The following is a 25653-nucleotide window of genomic DNA, read 5'->3' on the forward strand; positions in this document are numbered from 1 at the left end:
CTGGTGGAGTGGGAGAGAAGAGTGAGATGAGCTGTTGCAATATGTTGCAGTGAAGTACTCTTGCAAAATGCTGCACAGCATGTGGGCTGCAGAAAATGCCTTGCTGACCCTGTATGTGGCTGTATGTATTATGCACTGATATCTTATAGAGTAAAGCATTTTCAAAAGCCATGTGGCTGAACTGCTGCATGTATGGCTATAAATGTTAACACAGTTTTATGTCCTAGTGGGTAATTCTGGAATGGTTTGTAGAATATAAAAACACTCATCTCCATCACATCAATCCCTTCTTGCATTACATTTTCTAAAACTTCTATTTAAGTTTTTGAAATCAACAGGATATTATCTCTTTTCTGATGAAGACGCTCTTCTTTATTAAATAAACATGTTCTGCCACTGGAAGCTTTGTAGTGAAATTCAAAACCGTAACCTGTTTGCCTTTACTGTGTCCTGAGTGTGTAGACAACTTGTTTCTGTGCTAGTGCAAGACTTTATAAAGCCTTTTTTTTTTTTTTGGTTGCATGATCTGAGTACCATCTCCCTTCTTTCCCAGTGGCATTAAATAATCTATTCTAAAGTGTTTGAGCTGTATGCTTGATATACATATAAGCTTCTGTTCTTTGAAGGTTTGTTTATTACCACGTAGGAAGAAGATCTTTCCTCTTGCAAAGTTTGAGCTTATACAAAATAGATAATTGTTTCAGTACTAGCAATCCATATGGGGTATCAACAGGAAGAGGTAAGGATTTTGAAAACATATTCTGCCTTGTACCTGGAAAGTGTGATTTGCAACACTAATGTACCAGTCTGTGGGCATAACACTTATTTCCCTAAAGAGGACACACTGATTTCTCCCGTCTCTATATTTCTGTGAATACTATTATAGGCAGATAGTGATGCCTATAGTTAAGATTGCCGTATGCCTTTCCGTTATAAGACCTTGTTTTCAGTTGGTTTTAATTTAGTCAAACTTTAACTGTTTGGGCTGAAATTTCCCACGCTGAGAGTCTGTCTCGGGGTGGATTTTTTTTTTATAGCTGCTTCAATGAGAAGCTTTCACACTTCCACGCTTTTAGAATGGGGACTTAAAATTCGACGTGGTGGTGACCTGGTGTCAGGAATGTGCCTTTTGCCATCCCTATGAAAATTCACCTAAATATGACCAAGTTATAAGCATCTGAAAAATTACAGTTCATGCATGCTCAGTATAGACTTGTTAATTTAGCAGCTAAACTGACTTAAGATTGTCTGCATTGGGCATACTCCATACTCACACAGCTCCTTTGTAGTGACCAGACTGCTACTCCTGTGGGAATTCTGCCCAAGGGCAGAATTAATGTCCCCCTCTTTCCCTTGGTTCATATGCCCATCCCAGGCAGCAATCCTGAGTAGGCACGTCTGGTTCAGGCGTGGGGAGCAGCTGGGGAGACGTAAAACTCGGCCTTTTCCCTCGCATGGGCTTCTTGTGGGGCTGGGACCAGGTCAGATCCACCGCTGGGAACCTCCCCCAGCTGCAGAAAGCTCTTCACCACCTCCTCCACTTCCTACCTCCAGTGCTCCACAGCCACAGGGGGGAGAGGTCACTGTACGGGAAGCTGCCTATCTGTCCGTCCAACCACTGTGCATCCAGCCTCCCCACACCCAGCCCCCCATCCACATCCTGCACTCGAGGTGATCCCGCCAAGCCCCCCACAACCAGACCTCCACCCCACTCAAATGTACCTGGACCCTCACCCCACCAGGCCCCGCTCCCCTAGCACCCAGAACTTCCTCCCCCCACTGAGCCCCAGTCTCCTTCACCGCTCCCCACAGAGTCCCATTCCCCCTGCACCTAGAACCCTCAATGAGCCCCTGTGCATCCAGATTTCTACCTAGTTGCCCACACCCAGATAGCCCCACACAGAACCCTCTCCCCCCATACTTGGATCCTGCTGGGCTGAGCTTGCTTGCCCCACACCTGGATCAGAGGACGTGGCTAGATGTGTATGCAAGACTGTCCCTCTCACTCACTATCATGGTGCACCGGGAGCCAGGGAGGGGCAGGGCTCTGGGGTATTTCTGGGGCAGGCCCAGCTCTTGTGCTGTCATGGTTGGGTGCAGCCTCACCACCAAATCTGTCCTGGAGTGGAGTGGGAGGAGCTGCACAGTGATTCCCCCACCTCTGAGCAGCCAATGGCTTGTGCTCCCCACTACCATGCTGGAGCCTCCACTTCCATTGTCCTTCTTATCTATTGTCTGCAACAATTTCAGTCTAGGCCAGTGATTGAACAGTGACATGGTGAGTACTACTTAGCCGTGCCATTCACTAATGCCCCAATCTGGCAAAACATTAGTTTTAATGGGATACTCAGGTGCTGAACTTTATGCACATGTTTAAGTGCTGTGCCAGATCATGGCCTAACTTCAATCCTAAGGATGTGCTGCCCTTTAGGGTATGACTACGCAGCAAAGAAAAACCGACAGCTGGCCTGTGCCTGCCAACTTGGAGTCGTGGGCCTCTGGCTTCAGGGCTGTTTCATTGCTGTGTAGTCTTCTGGACTGGGGGTGGAGCCTGGACTCTAGGACCCTGCAGGGTTGGAGGGTGTCAGAGTTCTGGCTATAGTTTGAGCCTGAAAATCTGCACAGCAGTGAAACAGCTGCACAGCTTGAGCCCCATGGGCCTGAGTCAGCTGGGTTTTTCTTTGCTTTGTAGACATATGCTTAAAGTCTGCTGTTCTTGACATACATGGAAATATTAGTATTGCCATTTGCTCTGTGGAGCACTATAGATGTGCTAATTTGCCTAGTAAGGAATCCATTTGTCAGAAAACATTTCCTGAGTCTTTTCTTGTTGTGTGTATTGTTGCAGACATGTTTGCTGACAGATATTTTGAAATAAATTGCCAAAATAATTGAAAATGGCATAATTATATTTTATTTTGACAAATAAAATATGCAGAATTTTGCAGAATTTTACAATATTGTGTGCAGAATTTTTAATTTTTTGGTGCAGAATTCCCTTAGGAGTATACTGCTCATGCTCCATCCCAGGGCTTCAAGTGCTGAGGGATTTTTCGTGCAATTGCTCATCTTGGCTGCAGGGGGCCACTGTGGCACCAGACACCAGAACTGAAAGCAAGGAGACTGTCCTGTGATTCCCCTGCTGTTGTCCAGGCAGTGTGGAGGAGAAGGAAGCAGCCTAACTTAAATGCAGGGGAGTGAGGAAAGGTAGTAGGTGTGGGAGAAGAGAAGCAGGGCAGTGGGGGAGAGAGGTTAGGAGCAGGAGTTGGTGGGGGGGAAAGGGTGCAATTGAAGATGAGGGGGTGTGGAACATAAGTGTGGGGTGGGGGGGAATAGCGAGTGAGGACCAGGGACAGGAAATGGAGGCAGGAATAGGAGCAGGAACTGGGAAAGGAAGATGAGGACAGGAGCAGAGGGGTACAGAAAACCAGGAAGGGGGAAGAGAAAGGTAGGAGAACAAGAGGGAAAAGAGGAGAGGAGTGGAGCTGGGAAATGAGTAAGTAGGGAGGATGGGAAAAACTTGGGTCTGTAATCACTACAGCACAGTCCTCTATAGAATCTGAATTTTGAATCCCTTATTCTGGAGTCTCAACACTTCTTTACTGTCTAGCAAACAGCATTCACTGGCAAAGTGTCTACATTCTTCTTCTCTGTGGACCTGCCACCAGAGATAACCGCCTTTTACTGCTTATAGTTACTCCCTTAGATCAGGTAATAGTGGGGTATGCTGTGGGTTTAAAGTTCCCAGTGACCTATGAAGTGGGGTGAGCGGTCAATATGGTTTCACAGAACTAAATGTTTTTGTTTTCAATTTTTTTTTTTTAAATTAAAATTTGTAATTTACTACATTAAAAGAACATCAAGGTTTCAAACTCAAGCACACACAAGTTAGGAAATGCCTAAATTAAAGTTGCCCTCTTGTACGTATGCGTTATGATACAGTCTTTAATTATATGACCACATACTGGTTTTTTTTCCACTGGATCCCTGCCTCATTCAGTGCATAGGTCTGACATAATCTGGAAATGAATCAAGTTTGTGTAGGGAATGAAGCTGTTGTCTGTAGGGCCTCATTTGTTGGAGATGTTGGAAAGTGTGTAGTGAATGAGGCAGGAAAAGAGAAGATAGTCTTGTGGTTCAGGGGTGTTGTGAATGTCAATTCGTTAATGTTTGTAAACAACTGAGACACTACAAAGAGCATCATAGGAATGCCCAGGAGGAAATTAATAATTCCGTATTCAGTGCAAGATTTGGATGGTGTGCGGTATGCATGGGGTCACATGGTGTGATAAGAATAAACATAAATGATGATAAAATATTGAGTAGCTATCCATACAGTGAGCACAGTCCGTTCTATGTATTGTGAACTTCATATTTTCTCTGAATTTGTTCTTTGATTTGGAGCCATGTCTGTACAGTTACTTACCAGTGGTGTTTGCTACTTTTCATGGCATATGACGATACGTGATTGGCTCAGGTGTATTCTGTCTTTGTTATTTTAGAGTGTGTGTGAATAACATTGATATAGTCTTTCTGTCTCCCTCAGGGACCCCCATGATTCCTGTACCAATGGGCATTATGGCTCCTGCTCCAACTGTAAGTACTGTACTGGGAGTAGTGGCAAAATAATGTGCACAAAACATGCTTTATTGATTGAAACTACTCTTGTGTAATTTGCCCCCTTCATTACCAATGTTCACACTATGAAAGGAAAAGGTAGACTGACATGTTAAAAACTCTGACTTGAGCAAGGTTTTAAAAAGATGTATCTGGAATCGCTAACTGCAGGGAGTTGAAACAGTTACTGTTTGCAAATAGAAAGTTCCACTTTTATATCTCAAATGAAGTAAATTAGAGATGGCCTCATGATGATACTCTGCACTGCTGTGAAAAACCAGGGTTGGCTGTCTGGTCTCTTGCTTCCCCGGTCAAGAGGCCTGTAGGGTGCCGTGAGGTATTCCCTAGCACATGTTGGTGTGTGCATCACACAACACTGCTTTTAAACTGGCCAGAAAAGTCAGTGCTAACAAGCTTCCAAGCAAGTTCTGGCTAGTCCTCTTCGGCTACAATGCAGTGGGAGGGCAAAGATATTCAGGACTTGAATAGAGAGACGTTGAGGGAAGAACTGCTTTTGGTGGTTTATCTAAACACACAGATTGTTACTGGCATATAGGGTTGTTTTCTGACTCTAAAATCTGGGTTCATTGTAGGTATTAAAGCCATTTCCTGACAGTTTTTCCATCTAAGCTAATGGAACTGCTGTTCCTAAAATCTTGAAAAAGTGGCATCTGCTGACAAAATCAATCCAAAACCTACTGTTTCTTACAGGGGAATGTATTCATGCTAAAATATGTATTTTATAGCAGTAAGATGCTGGAATAAATGCATTATTGAAAATCTTGGAAGAAATAAGGTTCTGTACTTGGCCTTAAAGAATTGATGTTTTATAAGAAACTTTAAGAGGAGGAAATAAACACAGGCACACAATTAAGTCTTTTAAAAAACACAACTCTTTATAACAAGACTGGAAGAGGTGTGCACACATGAATGCACCATACCTACCTACATATGCTCCAGTACCCAAACCATTTCTTTTTCACATTCAAGAAAACAGGCTATGGAAAAGGGATGTGGACTGATAAAGTAAAATGTTGGTTTCTGTGTACGGTGTAGGAGCATAAGGGCATTGTATTTGGTGGTAGGAGCATTTTTTTAATTTGAGCCAGAATTAATCTTCTATTTATGGTCATAGTTGTTAAGAATCTGTTTCTCATAAGATGTTAAGGTAACTACCAATATACCAAAGGATGGCAGGACTCAGTGTTCATTTCTGGAGGAAAGTACTGAGTTAAAAATGATTAATAGCATCTTATCCAAAAGTGGCCTTCTTACACAAATGTACCTCTTTCTGCCTTGCATTTCCAGCATTGATTTTAAAATAACAATTTCATTCTTTTTAATTTAATAGGCAATATCGATTATATTCTGTGTAGAATCTTAAAACTATTGTCCTGCAGTTACCTTGCTATGCTTAAACTTAGTTGTGAAACACCTCTATATTTCCAACTCTTAATTGTTTTAAGGCTGTAAACCTTTTTCTGGTAGGTTATAAAATAGATACAAACATCTTTTTTCTCCATAGGTCTTAGTTCCTACCACAGTGTCCATGGTTGGAAAGCACTTGGGAGCCAGAAAAGAGCATCCGGGTCTAAAGAACAAAGAAAATGATGAAAACAGTGGTCCCACTACCACTGTCTTTGTGGGCAACATTTCCGAGAAGGCATCAGACATGCTTATAAGACAACTCCTAGCTGTAAGTATAGTGATTAGTTTGTTAGACTTCATCTTCAGTTGGTGTTATGCAAATCTTCTGTCATCACTTAAAGCACTCTACTAAACATAGATTAATTCACAAAGGATGAAGTTAGGCACTGATGGTGCAGTAATGGCATGTTCATTAGATTTCTGTGAAAAGCAAATAATCAGTTTGATCAGAATAGCTTTCTTTCAGCTAGTACCCAATAGGAACATGGAAGATTTTTACCAAAATTAACCCTTACTATTTTGATTCCTTCACAAAATGGTACATTTTGCTTATGTATTCTCTGAGCAACCATTTCAATTTATTAAATGGTAATGTTACTTTCTTGATTTTGCCTTCAAGAAATGTGGCTTGGTTTTGAGTTGGAAGAGAGTACAAGGGGCATCTGGAAAACTTCAAGGTAAGTGTTGCTTTTTGGCATACATAATCAGATTTATTTATTTTTGGTTATCAGGTGTCTTTTAAAGTATATGCTGACAAATGAGTATAACTCTAATATTTTGCATTTAAATTGAGTTGCATATTGCAAATTTTCCTGTTCCTGATGGAATCAGTAGTTTCCATCATAGAAAGCAAAGAAGGGGACAGGAAAAAAAAAAAGAAAAGTCTCAAATCTTAAATTTTGTAATTCTTTAAGAATAATGCAATGAGTAATTTTTTTTTGTAAATCTGCAGAGTAAATATTTTCCATTTTATGGTGTATATCTCTTGAATATTTTTTTTGAAGTTTGAGAACCTATTACTTCAAAGTTCCCATTATGGAAGTAATTTAATTATCTGTTTAAAAAAAAAAAAAGGCTGTTAAATATTTACCTGAAGATACTGTTTTTTTTTTGTTTTTCGTCTCAATCATCCACTTTCAGCTTTTGGGTTTTGTGAATACAAAGAACCAGAATCCACTCTACGAGCACTGAGACTGCTCCATGACCTCCAGATTGGAGAGAAGAAGCTGCTAGTTAAAGTTGATGCCAAGACAAAAGCTCAGTTAGATGAATGGAAAGCAAAGAAAAGGGCTTCCAATGGGGTATGTATGCAATGTGTGACCTGCACTATGTAAGGAGGAGAGGAGAGGAGACGAGACAGGGCTGTATAGTAGTTAAATAGGGTTGGGAGCCAGGGCTCTTTATTCCTGTCTCAGCTCTTAACTCACTCCATGATTTTGGTTAGATTGTGGCTCCCACGTCCCATTTGAAAGTGGGTGGGATTTAAGCATTTTTGAGAATTTTACCCTGAGGGCTTGTCTGCACACAAATTTGCACATTTAACAAATGGCAACACCTGTGTGGACACACTACAATCTATTTAAAACTGATTTTCATCTTTAGCTTGCCTTTTTACATATATTGAGGCACGCTAAACCAATATAAGCTAAGTTTTAAATTAAGGTTATCTGCATGCAAAGTTGCACCAATTTAACTAAATCTGTTCAAAATCACAGTTTTAAATTGGTGCAACATTGTGCATAAGACAGGCTTGAATCTTTAATCTCAGTTTACATCCATTTTAAAGAGGAGTAATAGATGTTATACTGTACCTTATTGTTCTGAGGCTTAATATTTTATTATAGGTTTGAGACCTCTCTTTTTAAAAAGAACCTATAGAAATATATTTGTTACAAAATCCAGAGCCAGTTGACAGAGTTGAATGAAGTTTCTCTCTTGCACAGTTAAAGATTGTTTAAAACTGATGCAAGGCAGAAAAGTAGATTTATTTCTATGCTGCTATTAGGCAGTGAACGGATCACAAGCAGAAGTGACAGTTAGCTTGTGGGGTATTTTGTCCCATCTTTAACTTGAGGGAACACCTGGTGGGGATCAGACCAGGGTCACTGTCCAATAACTCATTCTTAATTTGTTGGTTTAATTATTTAATTGTCTTCCTGGGATACTTTGGTGTGCTGGATTTACTGGGCCGAATTCATCACCTTGCTTGAAACTGGTAGTTATAACAAAGATTAATGTGGCCCATTTTTGCTAGATGCTTCTCTTTAGCAAGGGTAATAAAGCATGTTCATTCATTTAAAATACTTGCACTCATTCTCTAATTGTCCCATGCAAAGGCATATACCAATGGGCACTCACTCCTTGAGGCAACAATTATTCATAGTGATAGTTGGCCAAAGTAGATGGTTCAATTTCATTTTATAGATAACGAACACAAGTTGGTAAATTTTTACAATCAGCACTTGGTAGTCACTCATAAAGCTACACAGACTATTCTGAAAATATGAATACTTTTGTCCCTTTTATTCAATCAGAACCACGGCATAAGGATGACTTCAAGTATTTAACACAATTTGACCAGCGTATACAGTCACAAAGAACAACAAAGTGCTAACCATGTGAAATCTATATGACATAAGTACACTAGTTGCTAACTTAGATTAAGGGAGGAAAGTTTGACTTGAGTACCCATTCCAGTCTAAGATTCCTGTTTTTCCCCCTCTGGCAACAGCTATAATTTCTGTGCTTTACAGCTGGGATTGTAAGTAACCTTAAGACTGTAGTGCAGCTGTACAATATGAACAAGAAGGATTTTGCTTTCTGTGAATTTCTGGGTTTTTTTCCCCCCATGTAGCAAGGTGCAGAGCTGGTCAGTTGTGACATTTTGAAGCTTTCTGATGGGGATAAACTTACTCACTGGTATACAGTGAAAATTCCTAATTCTTTTTAGGATATTTTCTTTAAATAAGCTATTGATATGCATGTAGAAAAGCTCGGTACCCTGATTTCATATGGTTTTGACTGGCATCTTTCCAATGATGTAGAGACAAACAGGCCCTTTTTTAATGTTCTTGTTATTGGTGGTTGAAGGAAATATGAATTGCTGAGGAATATTGATGCAAGAAATTATGAAAAAGCAATTCCACTGAAACACTAATAGGAGTTACAGTAAATGGACAGGAAGTTTATCAAAGTGCTTGCCATTCCTTTTTATTAACCCTTTCATGCCTTCATTTGCATTCAAGAGCCACTCTCAGATCAGAGAGCTGCAGTGCTCATCAGAACTTGTAGCCTTTTGATTTTCTTTATTTTTTGCATTAAGAAATCAAACATATACATTGCAGCACTTAATTTCACATATGAGAGAGATAAACCAAGCAATACTTTGATCTAAGTAGCCTCCTCTTCCTGATCACCTCTTCTCCCTGGACCTCTTCAGCTCCACTCCCTGTCACTGCCTTCTAGCTCTTCTCAGCCTACTCCTCCTTGGCGTGGCAGCCTCTTCAGCTCCAACTGAACCCTTCCTCCCCCCTCATTCTTAGCTGCTGCTCCATCAGACCCTTCCCACCCCTGCCCCATCCCCACTTCATCCACCATCTATCGCTTGATGGGACACCCAGCTGGATTCTCAGGTGAGATTCCATTTTTTTACAAAATAGTTGAGGGGGGACAATAAATGGGTAAGTTATTCTTTATCCAGGGCGTATTTTGTGCACTTCTCTACAATGTTTCCAATGTTTCCCTTTGTCCTGCTTCCCTTTTGGGGGTAAAAAAGTGAGGGTAAATATATGATCAGCAGTAAGGAAACTTCTTGTATGGCAGCGGTATTTTCTTTCTAGAAATTTTTCTTTAAAATAGCTGTTCCCCTGAAGGCCACTGCTTTAAAGTTAATTACAGAAGGTAAACGTTTTTATTGGATGATAGTCTGGTGGGCTTCCACAAAAAAAAGCTTAGAAATAAGCTACTGTGGTGATCTACTGTTCCTGATGGAGAGAGATCAGAAACTACGGTAGATCAGCATTAGGACCACAACTGTTGATACTCCATTTGTTCTCTCTGTCTCTTCCTTCTCCTTGCCCTTGATCTGTCTGTCAGTCTTACCACAATCCTATTGTTGCAGTCTACAGCCATTCCACTTGTAAAACCCTGGAATGTGGTCCCTTTCTGGCACTGCTAGAGTGAGGAGGTAATAAGATGCAGTTGAGGGCTGCTTTTAAATTTGGTAAATATCATAGAGGCACTAGCAGAATTATAAAAACATGAACATTTTGGGCAAAATTCGTGCGCTCACATGAGTGGGTTTTAGTGTGACAGTTCGCTGATTTTTCTAAATTTGCCACTTTTCCTAGACCTCCAGACCAGAATCCACAAATGATGATGATGAAGCACTGGATGAGGAAACAAAGAGAAGAGATCAGTTAATTAAAGGGGCCATTGAAGTATTAATACGAGAATACTCCAGCGAGCTCAATGCCCCTTCCCAGGAATCTGACTCTCACCCCAGGAAGAAGAAAAAGGAAAAGAAGGAGGACGTATGTGTTTTGATTTTGGACAAAGCAGATTTTTCTTCAACTCACCTTTTATATAATGGCCAAACCCTGTGCAAATACTTTAACCCAAAACTTCTGATGAGAAAACAAATCGACAAGCATTGATGTCAGCAGCAGTTTCATGTATTAAATTGAAATCTAGTCAGTTTTAGATGCCATCCCCCCTGGATGGCTTAGGGGGTCTGAGCACCTAGACTTCTTGGAACCACAGGTTTGAATCTTGGCAGGTTTGACTCAGCCTTTCATCCCTCTGAGGTAGATATGTTGAATTTAGTGCAGTTTATTGTGCATGTGTAAAGGTCTTTCAGATGAGTCCTTAAAAACAAGATCCTGCCTCTTCCGTATTGACACTTAAAGATCCCAGGACACTTTGTGTAAGCATAGTGGTTTGATCTGGTGTCCTTTGCCAAAAATTCCTCTTCTCCCCACTGTTTGATAGCATGCCATGTATCAGCTGGTTGTTGCTACTTTACACCCAAGAAGTGGCTGCATTTCAATGGTGGTATACGTGTATAGTTTCAAAAACTTCGGAATCCTTCAGGGATGAAAGGCATGTTATATATAATTTTACTATTTTTACTATAAAACTGCTATTCTAAAAATGTTTTAGTGTGGCTGTGTTTGACCAGCTGGTGTTCCTATGCTTCGTGACATAAAAAAAATCTAGTGTTTGGCAGAAATGTTCTGGTGCAAACCTGTGTTTGTAGGTAACCCTTTCAATGTACTAAAGTAAACACTGGAGAAGAGGGGAACCAAGAACTGACAATGAGCAAACTAAGACTTTGCTTTTGCAACTGAGTTCTAACCATGTGAAAATGGGCTCTTGACACCTTTCAACTCCCACCCAATATTGCAAGAAATCAGAATCTAGTTGTACTGAGATTTTTTTTACCCACTTAAATCTCCTGTATAATACCCATTCCAAGGCAGTAATGCAGATTCAGCTGCTGATGGGGTGTGAAAGAGCGGTGTAAGAAGCAACACTTCTCCCCCTAGGAATGAGTATGTCATCCCCACATTATTCTTAGTCTAACCTGAGGAATAAGAGTCTTGAGTTGAGAATTTAGTTTTCCTTCCTCACTCTTTGGGGCAAGACTTTTTGGATGAGAATCTAAGAATGAAGTCATTGTCTAATGCTATGAGCTGTATTTTATATATCAAAAAGGACTGTAAAATGTTTATTGTGCTGTGAATATTTATGGTCATGGATGATGACAGATGGCTATATTATCGCATTGCCATGCCATCATAATCTTGCAAGAATTGAGTGCTAAGTGTACTTTTTGGGACTCTGCTAGCTCTGCATGATCTAGTTTTAGACCAATCTGAGCTAGTATAGCAGATTAATATGTTCTGCCAAAGACACAGCAGCTGTTGGGTTGAAATTGACTTTGTCTTCTCTCCCCGATGGGTAGGGAGACAAGAGAATCTTGGAGGCTGCCATCTTTGGCCCATGGGGGTGCAGTTGAGAGCAAGGAGATGATCCTCGCTCATCACTCCTTTGACTTTTAAGGAGAGGGAGAGAAGAATCTGTGGGTTGGGGGTGGAGGGAAGGGAAGATGGGGGGCAGATGCCATGTGACAAATATCTGCTTGTTCTGGGGCTTCTGTCCCCTTGATGGGGATGGGAAGAATACTGCTGATATTAGCAGCTGAGTCCTTCACCAGTTCCGCTGGATGAGGGCATGATGGATGATGTGGGGGAGATGAGGGGTGTGTGGGAGGAGTGGCGAGTGAGTGGAATCTGTTTTTCAATTTCAAGCACGGGGGAACCTCGCTAATTCGCACTAACTATCAGGAGACCCATTGCAGATGACTAAATTTTGCGAATTAGCGAGTAAATAAAGAAAATCAAGATTTATGCACCACAATGTGCTGGTCACTTATTTTGACAAGTGTAGTTCAGTCTTATTTATGATGACATTATAGTGTACTAATATCCTACAGTATGCTTTGTAATTCTGTGATGTCTTACTAATACGAGACCTCACGACAACATCTATTAAATCCTTGCTGAGAAATAGATCAGTGAAGGGAGAATTAGCGAGGTTCTTCTGTAATTTCGTTGAGTCAAAAAAATAAGATCACAGCAATACAATATTGCTTATAGTACAAACATACAAAACATTGTTTTTCAGAGTAGTGTGCAATCTATTTTTAAAAAAAAAAATCTCCGTGGATTTTTCCGCAGATTTTCCGCAGATTTCCAGTGGCCCCACTGATACCTTATCCACTCATCACCAAGGTTCGTTTACATTGTAGGTTTTGACAATGACTATGTTTACTGCTAGTTGCCAGATTTGTGACTCTTGTCCATCTGATTTTTTTTCACTCATTAACATCAGACTGTCAGGTTTGGTACTGCAGAAGGGGTATATTTATATCTTACAAGACTGGTACAAAACTTCTAACCTTGAACTTTTCTCTTGTTCTTCTGTGTCTGTACAGATGGCTCTTAATGCTTTTCCTCCTGTCCCACTTGTTTTTTAGGAGGATATAAATGCTATAGAAATGGAGGAAGACAAAAGAGACCTGATATCAAGAGAGATCAGTAAATTCAGAGACACACACAAGGTAGTATTCTTGTTTTTGCACTTGATACAAATTAGGCTTTTACAGAATAAAAAAACCAAAACACAACACTTTTATAAAATTTACCAATACATTACAATATCACTTAAAATACTGTTTATAATGAGGTTTAATATATATAGAGAGAGCTATTTAAAAGCCAAAAAAAGACACATACCACGTTAAGTGGCCCTTGGCATTTGTAAGACTTTTAGTTGCTACTGATTGCTTTGCAGTCTTCTCAACTTTAAAATGAATATACACAACTTAAGTTTATACACATACATTAGAGCAGATATATTTATAACTAAAGACTAAACGGGGCTGCAATGTAAGACATACACTTGAGTGTGTTTCTGTAGACAGTTATAACGTAATCCAAGAAAACGTTTTATGGAGACCTGAAATTTAATTTTAAATTTAAGACTTTTTTTATTTTAATAGTTCTAAGTTGAGTGGGGGAAAATTAAAAATAGGTCAGTGGTTACCAGAATTACCAAAATTTAGTTGCATGGAAGAATTGTAAATTCCCATAAAGCTAATCTATTCATTGACCCCCACCATTATGATAGAGATCATATGGTGACTAATGCAAGATGAAACTCTCAGCTTGGAAAGTAACATGGAATAGGATGTAAGTATGAGCTTCTGTTTTTTATTATATTTATGGATGCCCCCTCAGAAAAATATGCAAAGGGGTAACTGGCTTGGAAATGTTTGTGTACAGCAAATCCCACCTTAGGGTTCCCACCTACAGAAGTTTCTGTTAATGTCCATGCATCTATGAATGTTTCTGGTTTGGAAGGTGGTGCTAATGGATAGTGAAATGCAAACTATGCATGTAATATATTTCAATGTTTAGTTTATAAGGAAGATGGTATTAATTTTTCCCAGCAAGACTGGAGATGGTCCATGGCCCAGTGAAGTATTAACAAGTGTTCATGTTTTGATCAAACACTTCTTTGAATACCTGAAGTTGACATTGATGAAAAGGTTGTGAAGGTTCAATAAGGTGAAGCGTACCCTTGTTATTCAGCTTTACCTTGTGCAGTTGTTGGGTGGTACTGTTTTGTACAGCTTTATCAACATAAAGCAAAAAGAACACTGCTGGCAATGCAAATACTGCATTTTCCTCTCCACTCAATTTGGGAATGAAAGCCTAAGGAGAAGAGTCCCAGAAGAGATCTTCTGGTGAATTTCAGCAGTTGAATGTGAAACTGGTCAATGGTGAGACATAGTAAAGTTGTGTTTAATTCCAGGCCCCATCAAGTCACTGGTACAAAATACAAACAAATCACGTGGTTTAAAAAAATTAAGATATGCTTCACTGTTTCAGAAGCTGTCAGGCATTTTACTGCCTTTGATCTATTTTATTGGGGGGATATTTTGGATTTCTTAACTTTAAAATCAACTTTAATTGCAATAAAGTGGCCATTGCGTATATTGGGTGGAATGATTTAAAGGGGCTGTTGAATCTATAGCAGCTGGCTAGTGAGCGCAGTGAACCTTTGCATGTTTTTGATACGAGTTTATAAGACAATAACCACAGACTGTCAGGGTATCAGCATTGCAGGGGGCGTCCATTTACAGCACGGACGAGTCTGAAGAGAGCTCAAGGTAAGATTTATGATTCTTCTACCTATCTTTTTCTGTTCATTACGTCAGAATATCTGATGCTTTTCCCATCCCATTACCATTTCAGCTCTCTTGTTTAGCAGTTGGTTAGATGAGGTTTTGCTATGAACTAGGCCAATTCATTCTTTTATTGGATTTTTAAGGAACCAAATTTATAAAATGTGTCATAACAGACCAAGTACATATAAAAGATGTATTTGAGCGACAAAATTTTGCTATGAACAAAGTATTTGAGAGATAAATCCAGGAACTCAGCCAAAGAAATTTCTATTGGAACAACTAAAATAATCTGTAAGTATCAACTATTTCAGTATATAAACTTTTCTTTAAAAGTATATGAAATTGAGGTAAGTTTGATTTTAAAAGATGACACAGCATAGTTTAACATCTTACCATATTAGTTTGTTAAATTTTAAAACTTCTATAAAATTTCATTTAGAAACTTAAGTTTTCAGCCCTGTATTTTGTAGAATTTAAGTTTTATCTTTCATAATATCAGTTTCCTACCATTTTTTTAAATCCCTTTTTCCTTTTGTGATTTCAATGTATCCAACACTAGTTTGCCTGTATTTTACTATCTATGCAGTGTGGTATGGTGGCTGGATATATTGATCTCTTGTGAATTAGCTTTATTTCTGTAACCCTTTGTCAGTTCTCTGGTCCATGGGCATGTGACAGAAGAATATTTACCAGGTAAGATTGCTTTTTAAAGTTGTCTTAAATGCTTTGTTTAAAGAAAGAAAAAAAAAAAAAAAAAAAAGAAAATGCACATTTTATTGTTCCAGTTTTTAATTTCATTTCAGTGGTGGTAAACGTGGAGCCAAAGGGGATAAAACCTGTTTTTTCTGCTCAGTATGTGTAAAAACGATGTGGGGTTCTGGCATCCATCAGGCTGACAAACTTGGTCTGTCTTTGTTGTTTGGTATTTTTGTGAACCGTGTACTTGCTCTTCCTCCCAGAAACATAGCTTATAGGCAAAGTTAATCCAGTGTTGGCGGTCCATGTCCTAGCACAGCATCTGTAAGTTAACACACCACAATTGCTTCCAAGGATGGATTTATCTATCATTCTATTGATGTATTTTCTATTGTTTAATAGGAGTTCTGGTCATAAATACTGTTTTTAAATGGAAAACTTGCAACTGTATACAATTTTAGTAAAACTGTAGCAGATAACCCTTTAGTTTCTATGTTTCAAATGAGTGATTTCCAACCTTTTTAATCTTTCCATCTTGAAAGGATGGAAGTAGAGGATTCCATTCAGCAGAATTCACTTTTCACCAGTGAACAGTTAGAGCTTTTTAGTGAGGGTAAAGAGGGAGGGATCCAACTCCCTACTCACTGTTGAGCCATGTGCACCAGTGTTCAAATGGATGAATTTCTTTACCTAAGTTGTCAGATAGGGTTTCTTTGGTCTGTCAAGACCATGGGGAAACAGTTCTGTCCCAATGAGTATCAAGTGAATTCTGTTTGTCCAGCTGAGCAGAATGAACGTTGTCAGCTAAAAGTTAATTTTATTTGTGCCCAAGTTGTTCATTGCACATGTGGAGTCTGTGGCTCTTCTGTGAACCATGATTGGGAGTGCACTATGTGTGCGGCTCAGTCCTTATACACAATACAAGGCCAGCCCTTCCCTGCCATCCAAGGTTGGAGATTGCTGGTCTGTGTAGATCTATGCTTTTGCACGAAATCTAGTCTTGTGATTGCTGCATTTTGATTTCATACTTACGGGTTCAAAACAAACTGTTCAATACATTAAATGTTAAATCACTGGCAGTTTTGGTATGTCCATTACTAGCCTTGCGTGTTGTGTCGGAACTATCAGAGTCTTACAATTATGGAATTAACTGTGAAAGTTCTCTTGTTGGTTTCTAGAAACTGGAGGAGGAAAAAGGCAAAAAAGAGAAAGAGAGACAGGAAATTGAAAAAGAACGCAGAGAAAGAGAAAGGGAACGGGAGCGTGAAAGAGAAAGGAGGGAGCGCGAAAGAGAGAGGGAACGGGAACGCGAACGAGAGAAGGAGAAGGAACGGGAGCGTGAACGAGAGCGGGATAGGGATCGTGACCGGACTAAAGACCGAGACCGAGACCGGGATAGGGATCGTGACAGAGACCGTGAAAGGAGCTCAGACCGTAACAAGGATCGAAGCAGATCAAGGTAAATAAAAGTTTAAGTTGCTGAAATAGAATCTAGTTCTTGCTATGGCTGCTTACAAAACTGAATATAATTCATTATATCAGTTTTTTTCCCTACTTGGAAAAAGACAATTCTCAATCATAGATAAAACTAGGGCTGTCAAATGATTTTTAAGAATTCACAATTAATTGTGAGATTTAAAAAAATTGCAATTAATTGCAGTTTTAATCACACTGTAATACTAGAATACCAATTTAAATTATAAATATTGTGGATGTTTTTCTACATTTTCAAATATATTGATATCAGTTATAACATAGAATACAAGTGTACAGTGCTCACTTTATATTTATTACAGATATTTGCACTGTAAAAAAGAAACAAAAGAAATAATTTTAATTCACCTCATGCAAGTACTGTAGTTCAATCTCTTTATTGTTAAAGTGCAGCTTATAAATGATGTTTTATATAAGTGCACTCAAAAACAAGACAATATAAAACTTGAGAGCCTACAAGTTGAAGCATGAAGGGGCATATGAATGTTTAGCACATCTGGCACATAAATACCTGGTAATGCCAGCTACAACAGTGTCATGCAAATGTCCATTCTCACTTTCAGGTGACTTTGTAAATAAGAAGCAGGCAGCATTATCACCTGTAAATGCAAACAAACTTGTTTGTCATAGGGTACATCTACACTGACAGCGGCAAAGTCACCGCTGTCAGATCGACCTATCTGGATCGATTGAGCGGTCAGTGAAGATCCGCTCAGTCCATCCAGAAGTCGACACTGGTAAACCACCCCCTCAAGTGGTGTAGCACTGCGTCAACAGGAATGCAGTTCCCGTCGGCACAGTGCAGTGAAGACGCTGCGCAGAAGGGAAGCACAGCAGTCGATGTGTAGCTTGTGTAAGTCCCATAGACTGCCGCTGTATCACCAGGTGAGTGTAGACCAGAGCTTAGTGATTGGCTGAGCAAAATGTAGGACCGAGTGGACTTGTAGGCAGTAAAGTTTTACATCGTTTTGTTTTTGAGTGCGGTTATGTAAACTGCAATTAATTTTGACTTTTTTATCTAGTTAATTTGTTTTGTGTTAATTGCTTGCGTTAATTGCGATTGACAGTCCTAGGTAAAACTACCTTTAAAAGGTCCATGTAAAATAGGAAATATGATTTTAGAAAACTTTTATTTTACACATGAAAAGTACACAAAGCAAATGACAGTCCCACAAAAAATGAAGCCTTATTACTAAACCTGTCATCCCAGCTAATTGGCAATATAAGATTTAAGTTGCAAAGAAGCTAGTGTCCAAATGCAGTCATGCAAAGTCTGTATGCAGGTTGTGAGCCAAATGGGAAGAGGGAGAGAGAGCTTTTCAAGGAGGTGTTTGTAGATTAGCCTTGGTACTCAGTGCCTGCACTGTAAATTTAAGGGACTGACTAGATGCTTTTGAGGCCCCTGTCTTGTGGAGGTGGAGCTAGATGGAGGTCTTCTGGAGTATCAGAATTTGTATGCTCATGGAGTAGTAGAGGTTTTAAAATAATGTAAAAAGATGACAAATATGAATCTCTTAGTCGGTGGTCATGACGTAACCTTAAATGAATTTGATTGAAGGTTTGTATGCAAGGCTTTTCAGGACAGCAGTAAACATATCTTTTTACGTGTTATATGAAAATAGAGCAAGGGCAGTATTTGTACTTAAGGCAGTTGTCCATTCTGCCATTTTTTTCATCATGGAAAGATGATCTTTCGCACCTTGCACAACTATCTGACTTTCTTATTGTCTTCTCTTCTTTTTCTTTACCCACCCCAAAAGCAGAAGAGTCCTTTTAGGGCTGGGTGAGGCATCTGGATGTGAGTTTTTTTTATGCAGAGCGGGTTTGAAGGTTATTTTTTCATAACCAGTTGCGTTATACCCTCTACATCCCCACCAAAGATCCCTTGTACCTGTTCAGACACAGCATCTGCCCTCCAGCATCTCTCTCCATGTAATAGGTTCTGCAGTAAGATGATATCCTCTGTTAAGAAGATAAGGAAAAGTGGTGGTTTTTTTTTTTGTTTGTTTTTTTTAACATTAATACTAACTTCTGAATTATAAATATATCTAAATTAAAAAGATACTAACTTCTGCTCAACAAGACCTGCTCCCCCTTCCCACAAGGATTAACGGGACATATCTTTGCTCCTGATAGCCTGAAGATTGAGGGACCGAGCTTGCAGTTCAAAGTGAAATCCCTGCAAGTAGCATAAATCTTAAGAGTTATTTAAAGTTTAAAACAATGTGTATGTGGAAAACTAATAGAGAACATTGACTCTTGAATGCTTGCTACAGCCATGTGTGCTTATATTTTATTGCACTTAGTGAATCCAAGTGTTTATGACTAAGTAGCAGGTTTTAAAAAACAAAAATTAAATATAGATTTACATAAGCAACAGATTTTCAACAAACCCATCAATCTAATCATTTTGTACAATAACGAGGAATAACACTAGAGAAGGTATCAATACTGTATTAAGTATTTGAAATTACATCCAGTACTTGTTTGATCTTATTTGGGAGAGGAGATAAGCTAGCTGATTGTATGCTTAATTGTTCTGGTTTTTTGCCTTAGAGAGAAAAGTAGAGACCGAGAACGTGAGCGGGAGCGAGAGCGGGAAAGAGAACGGGAGAGAGAGCGGGAGAGAGAACGAGAGCGGGAAAGGGAAAGGGAGAGAGAACGGGAGCGTGAACGAGAAAAGGACAAGAAAAGGGACCGAGAAGAGGATGAAGAGGATGCCTATGAACGTCGAAAGCTGGAGAGGAAACTCCGTGAGAAGGAAGCTGCTTATCAAGAGGTAGTTTGGGAGTACATATGCTTTTCAAACTTTTCAAGTTACTTGGGAAGGTCACTTCTGATGTGTCACAGTGACTTTTTAATCAGTGTATTTCTTGGTGGTTGTGTTAATGTACAACAGTCCACTTGTTTCCCAACCCCTATCTAACTCTTTGGCATGGAATGACAGGATTCAGAACACAATGTTATACAAAATTAATTCAGCCTGCAGGGGAGTTTTGGGCCCATTTATGTCAAGGTCTTAAACTATAAGTGGCAAATTTGTATATCTTGACCTAGTTATTTCCAAATATTTGGAAACTGTTTTTGTTGTTTTTAATGCTCTTGAGATTGGAAAATATTTAATATATTTTTATTGCAGCGTCTTAAAAACTGGGAGATCAGAGAACGGAAGAAAACTAGAGAATATGAAAAAGAATCTGAGAGGGAAGAAGAAAGACGAAGGGAAATGGTAAGATTCACTATTTGCAATTTGGTTTAAACTTTTTTTCCTGTTTGAATTAGAACTGAGGCAGATTCTGTAATTTTCTTCACATAAAGGGATACGGTGAAATATACTATAATATACTGTCCTACTTACATCAACAGAACACATGGATTTTTGTATACAATAGCTTAAAGTTACTAGCCATGTAATTGTGATGGATGACTTTTAAAATGAAAAGCAGACGTGTTAGTAAGAGACCCTGGAAAAATAAAGCTTGGTTGTCTGGGTCTAGCAAAAGCAAAATAGGGAGAATGCAAAATGCAAAATACCCTAGTTTGTCTTACAGAGAATTGTGCCTTCTGTATGAAATATTACAACTGTGACATACACACCTGTCAAGTTTTCAATGTAAACTTAGTCTGTGTTCAGAGGTATAGAACAGTGGTCAGATCTAGTCCACTGGATATACTTATGTGATATGCCTGGCATGTCCAGATTCTGCAGAATCTGTTCTTTTTCTATTCCTCATTGTTAACATCACCATGAAGCTGGGACTCGAAGTTGCAAACTCCCATAACCTCCTTGAGTGAATTATAAAGCCTAATGTTGATACTTTAAATATCAGCATTAATTATTGCTGCTCATTAAGCAGATAAGATAAAAGGAAAAGAGTTGCGCAAGGGAAGCCTACTTGGGGATTTAGGTAGAGTGGGAGTTCCTGCAGGAAAAGAAATGCAAGAAATGGAGATGGAAGAAATAAAGGGCAAGAAATAGCTGTAGTCCTAGAAGAGAGCTTATTTTCCCACTAAAAGATCTTGAGTAACAATAAAGCACTAAAAAAATCAAGTTTAGTTATTATCGTAGTTCAGGGCAACTGCACCTGTATTTTCCCAGAGTGGTCCAACAAGGACACCCAGTCTCAGGCTTTCCAGCTCCCTAGCTGTTGCTTCTTGGGGTGGAGATCCATGTCTCACTCCCTTCTGAGCAGGTTATGTCTGGGGAGAACAGTTCCCTGCCTTCACTGTGTTGTTCCCATCAAAGACAGTCTGCTTAAACAGACCTGTTTGCTTTCTCTTCAGAGACTTTGAATGATTGCTACAGGTATAAGTTACCACACAATTCTTTCTAAGCAAGCCTACTTTATTCTTAAAGTAGAAAGCATTGCAGAGAAAACTCCTTTTTTAAAAAAAAAAAAGAACCTACATGCGTGCTAATAAGCTTACCAGCCATTACCTCACCCTAAGGTTTTCTTTGTGGTTACAGGTTAATCAGAGCTTGAGCTCAGAACAAGCACACAGCCTTATGAGGCTTCAGTAGGCTAAATCCTCCCCTAAGGACTGGGCCCTCTGTGGAGCAGGGGTCCTGTCCGTTTGCTGCATCAGGAAGAAGACCCTGAGTCATTTTTTTTTTTTTTTTTTTTTTTTTTTTTTTTTTTTTAAAAACCCCAAGCTTTTATCCAAAAGTCTTTTTGTGTCTGTTGGTCTCTTGAGAATCCAGTTTGAACTAGTATATGCATATTTCCCCAGGGTGTGGCTTCAAAGGCTCATATTTAACCGAGAAGTTCATTAGCATCCCTTCTACCTATTAGAGAAGATACAGGCAAGCCACAACATGTACACACTTGTATTTTTAATACAATGTACCCCATAGATATTAACCCTGATCCAATAAGGTTTAGCTTAATTCAGTAGAGTTTCTCTTAATTTTCTAAGGTTTGTTCTGGGTATTACAGGTTATTGTCAATCTGTCGGAACGACATAAAAACAATATTCTGTCTGATTGTTGTGCAAACTTCCCACTGACACTGGCGTTGCAAGTAGTGCTAAAATATATAATTAATCAGTCCATGGCCCATGATTAAAATTAGAATTTAGCCCTCTAAAGAATGAGTCTGACACCCTCCTAATGTTGGGTTAACAATATTGTTTTGAGCGGGGGTGAAGGAACTTCTTAACTCTATACCTTTAGATTAAACTTTAAGGAACTTTTTATTTTTTAATCGATATTTTTTAGTACCATTGCTTTTATTTTTCTAATTTTGTTCAGTTTGGTGAACAGCCAGTAAAAATAAACCAGTAAGTTTCTTCTTTTCTAGTCTCAGCCACATTTTGTCTCCTGTATGAGCACAATGCTGCAAAACACTGCAAGGGAGTATTTAAATCTAAAATTATTCATTAGAATTATTTCTGTTGATTAAACTTTTGGTTTTATAAAAATTAAATTTCAAGACTAAATGGAACTGACAGGGCCCATTTAAACTGACATTTTTCAATCCATAAAACTGATTTATGAAGAGTACATTTGAAGAACCGTACTGTGGTTTTCTTATTAGGACACAAGAATATTGACCATATGAAAAAGCTCCAAGATGTTAGATAATGAGAACTTCAGTGCTTGCCTGTGAGGGGCATTTATCCCACCAGTCAGAGATGGACAAACGTTAGTGAGTTGTCAGACTCTTATATGGGGGGGGAGGGTTTGATGCATTTCCAAAAGCTCTCCATCTGCATCCAATGGCTTTAAACAGGGATAGAATGACCCTATGTGTCTTGTCTGAGAGGAAGGAGTAAACCTTTTATTATAGTGCTGGTGTCTCAATCTGTTGCAGGCAAAAGAAGCTAAACGGCTAAAGGAATTTTTAGAAGATTATGATGATGACAGAGATGATCCAAAATATTACAGGTATGTTTGAGGAAGCAACCAAGCAGGAGAATCCGGTCCTCATTATCCAGCTGTTGAATAAAATTGTTATAGATTCTGGCAGAAAATAAGAGACATGAGTGTATGGGGAACTTAGCACTCAAATTCTGTGGTGAATAGGGGTCATAAATACCTAGATTACCTCATGGAGTCAATAAACTCAAAATCTGAGGGAACATGGCAACACTTTACTGCTACTCATTGATTTATGGAGCATCCTCTTTTTCCCACTCCTTCGGCAGAGATGAGGATACTGCATTAGGGTGAGACAGAACAAGAGATCACAATAGCCCCAAAACTATGGGTCAGGGAGGGGAGAGTGGACCTTTATATAAATTTATTTCTCCGCTCTTTATTCTGGGGCTGTGAATTATATTCAAAGAAATTTTGTTAAATCAGGGTGGTGAGGATCCTCCTTATGGGAATACCCCAAAAAACTTAAATTAAACTGATAAGAACTCCTCCCCATTTTAATTCAAGTACAGATTTACTAAGGCCTATAAAACACTTGTTGTTTTCCTAGCTTTAGAAATGATCCCTCTCTAACTATAATTTTTTCATTCAGGATTTCCAAAAAAGAACCTGTCTCTGCATGTCTCATTATCTGCTGAGTATGATGAGGCTGATTCTTTGGAGTTGTATAGAGAATGGGAGTTGACATAAGAATAGAGGTTCAAGATGCACTTATATACATCTTGTGGTTTTACTTAATGGAAAAATGAATCAATTGCAAGCATCTGTTGTGTGTCTTAGAAGGTTTTCCTTAGATTGTTCTTAACTGTTAAGCACAAAGTTTGTATCTTCTTCAGGGGTAGTGCACTTCAAAAGAGATTGCGAGATAGGGAGAAAGAGATGGAAGTAGATGAACGAGATAGGAAGAGAGAGAAAGAAGAGTTGGAAGAGATCAGGCAACGCCTTCTGGCAGAGGGTCACCCAGATCCAGATGCAGAACTCCAGAGGGTAAGTAGCAATGGGTATGACAAAGGACAATGCATAGGTATCTTTGTAGTATTGGGCAAAGTTAAATGATTGAGTACATATTTAATAAATTAGAGATTTATAACTGATCTGGTGGTAATATATGCTTTGTTCATCCAAATGTACATATGGAAAGCTTTTTTGGTTTCCAGTCTTTATGTAAGTACCACAAAATTGTTCATCTGGATTATTTTTTAAAAATCCAGATAAAATGGAATTTAGAAGATTTGGATTTATCAGGATTATCTGATTATGAAGATAGTAATAGGGTTTGTGTATGTTTTAGTCCTTAATAAAAGATTCTACAATAGACACTTCATGGGGTAAAGGATAGGACATCTAAGCAAGTATTTTATCAGGATCTTCCCAAATAGCACAATTTTGGTTTTGAGAGAGATTTTACCTTGGCTAACTGGCTGTTTTATTGCAGATGGAACAAGAGGCTGAAAGGCGCCGACAGCCACAAATCAAACAGGAGCCAGAATCTGAGGAAGAAGAGGAGGAAAAGCCAGAAAAAGAGGAAAAAAGGGAAGAACCAGAGGAAGAAGAGGAGGAACCGGAGCAAAAGCCTTGCCTTAAACCAACCCTACGACCCATCAGCTCTGCCCCATCTGTATCATCTGCTAGTGGCAATGCAACCCCTAACACTCCTGGTGATGAGTCTCCCTGTGGCATTATCATCCCTCATGAAAACTCACCTGATCAGCAACAGCCAGAGGAGCATAGGCCTAAAATAGGACTTAGCCTCAAATTGGGCAAGTTGGCTTTTTATTTCAGTTTTCCTTGAGGGTTTTGGAGAGGGAAGAAACATAGAAAGTTGAGAAGCAATTCAATTTTCCAGATTATATTGTAGGTTGGGAGCAAAATTGAGCAACTTAATATACTAAATTGCTAGTACCCAGGAATGCTGTTCCTGCTCACAGGTATCTTAATACATTAGCTGATTTGTCTAACATCTAGGAGGAAGAAAAAAGATTTGGCATGCTAAGTGAGTGGTTTCCTAAAGAATGCTCTGCTAGTGAGCTGTGATTAATGCTTTGTACTTTAAAATATCTTTTGGCAGAAGACCTGTAATCATCAGACCCAAAACCCATTGAAATCTTTCCGTTGACTTCAGTAGGCTCTGGATCTAGCCCTATGTGTTTTACAAACATTTATTCACAACAACCTTTTTAAAGACCAGCAAATTAAGGGATAGAGAGGCTGACTTTCCCAGAGTAGCACAGAAAACTGATGACAGAATCCAGAATAAAACAGGAATCTGGATTTCCATTGCCTCTGCTCTAAGCACTAGAGAACAATTTTTATATCCCCATTCCTTATTTAGCAGTGTGATTTTACTGTGAAGACAAACAAAACTACCTTCAGTTGCATATTACAAATATTTTATTATTCACTCCTGCTTTTCTTTGTAGGTGCCTGCAATAGTCCAAGCCAGCCCAACGCTGTGAAGAGAAAGAAGCTCCCTGTGGACAGTGTTTTCAATAAATTTGAAGATGAAGACAGTGATGATGTGCCTCGGAAAAGGAAATTGGTCCCCTTGGACTATGGTGAAGAAGATAAGGGCTCCTCCAAGGGCAGTGTCAATACAGAAGAAAAGCGCAAACATATTAAGAGTCTTATTGAGAAAATTCCCACAGCCAAACCAGAGCTCTTTGCTTATCCTCTTGATTGGTCTATTGTGGATTCAGTGAGTGACAGTTTCTTTAATTAAAAGAAAAAAAGCGAATTTTCATCAGGAAGCATAATCTGCCAACTGATGCACCATGATATATATTAA

General features: G+C 39.1%; 1 protein-coding gene across 3 annotated transcripts in view; it reads left to right on the plus strand.

The window, feature by feature from the left end:
- Positions 1-25653, plus strand: part of RBM25 (RNA binding motif protein 25) — a 42331-nt gene that overhangs the window by 10746 nt on the left and 5932 nt on the right. For 2 of the 3 annotated variants that reach the window (XM_067557861.1, XM_067557858.1), the window contains exons 3-16: positions 4547-4596; positions 6143-6313; positions 6665-6722; positions 7186-7346; positions 10395-10577; positions 12786-12839; positions 13085-13168; positions 16675-16955; positions 19547-19769; positions 20130-20219; positions 22804-22877; positions 23705-23855; positions 24304-24628; positions 25289-25563. In XM_067557861.1, coding sequence (XP_067413962.1) covers positions 4547-4596; positions 6143-6313; positions 6665-6722; positions 7186-7346; positions 10395-10577; positions 12786-12839; positions 13085-13168; positions 16675-16955; positions 19547-19769; positions 20130-20219; positions 22804-22877; positions 23705-23855; positions 24304-24628; positions 25289-25563 — 2180 coding nt within the window. The remainder of the gene's footprint in view (positions 1-4546; positions 4597-6142; positions 6314-6664; positions 6723-7185; positions 7347-10394; positions 10578-12785; positions 12840-13084; positions 13169-16674; positions 16956-19546; positions 19770-20129; positions 20220-22803; positions 22878-23704; positions 23856-24303; positions 24629-25288; positions 25564-25653) is intronic. The other variant, XM_067557860.1, reaches the window with a different exon arrangement.

Source organism: Emydura macquarii, unplaced genomic scaffold (genome assembly GCF_026122565.2).
Source record: "Emydura macquarii macquarii isolate MOO-44397 ecotype Brisbane River unplaced genomic scaffold, CSIRO-AGI_Emac_v2 contig_1876, whole genome shotgun sequence".
NCBI classification, from domain to species: Eukaryota; Metazoa; Chordata; order Testudines; family Chelidae; genus Emydura; species Emydura macquarii.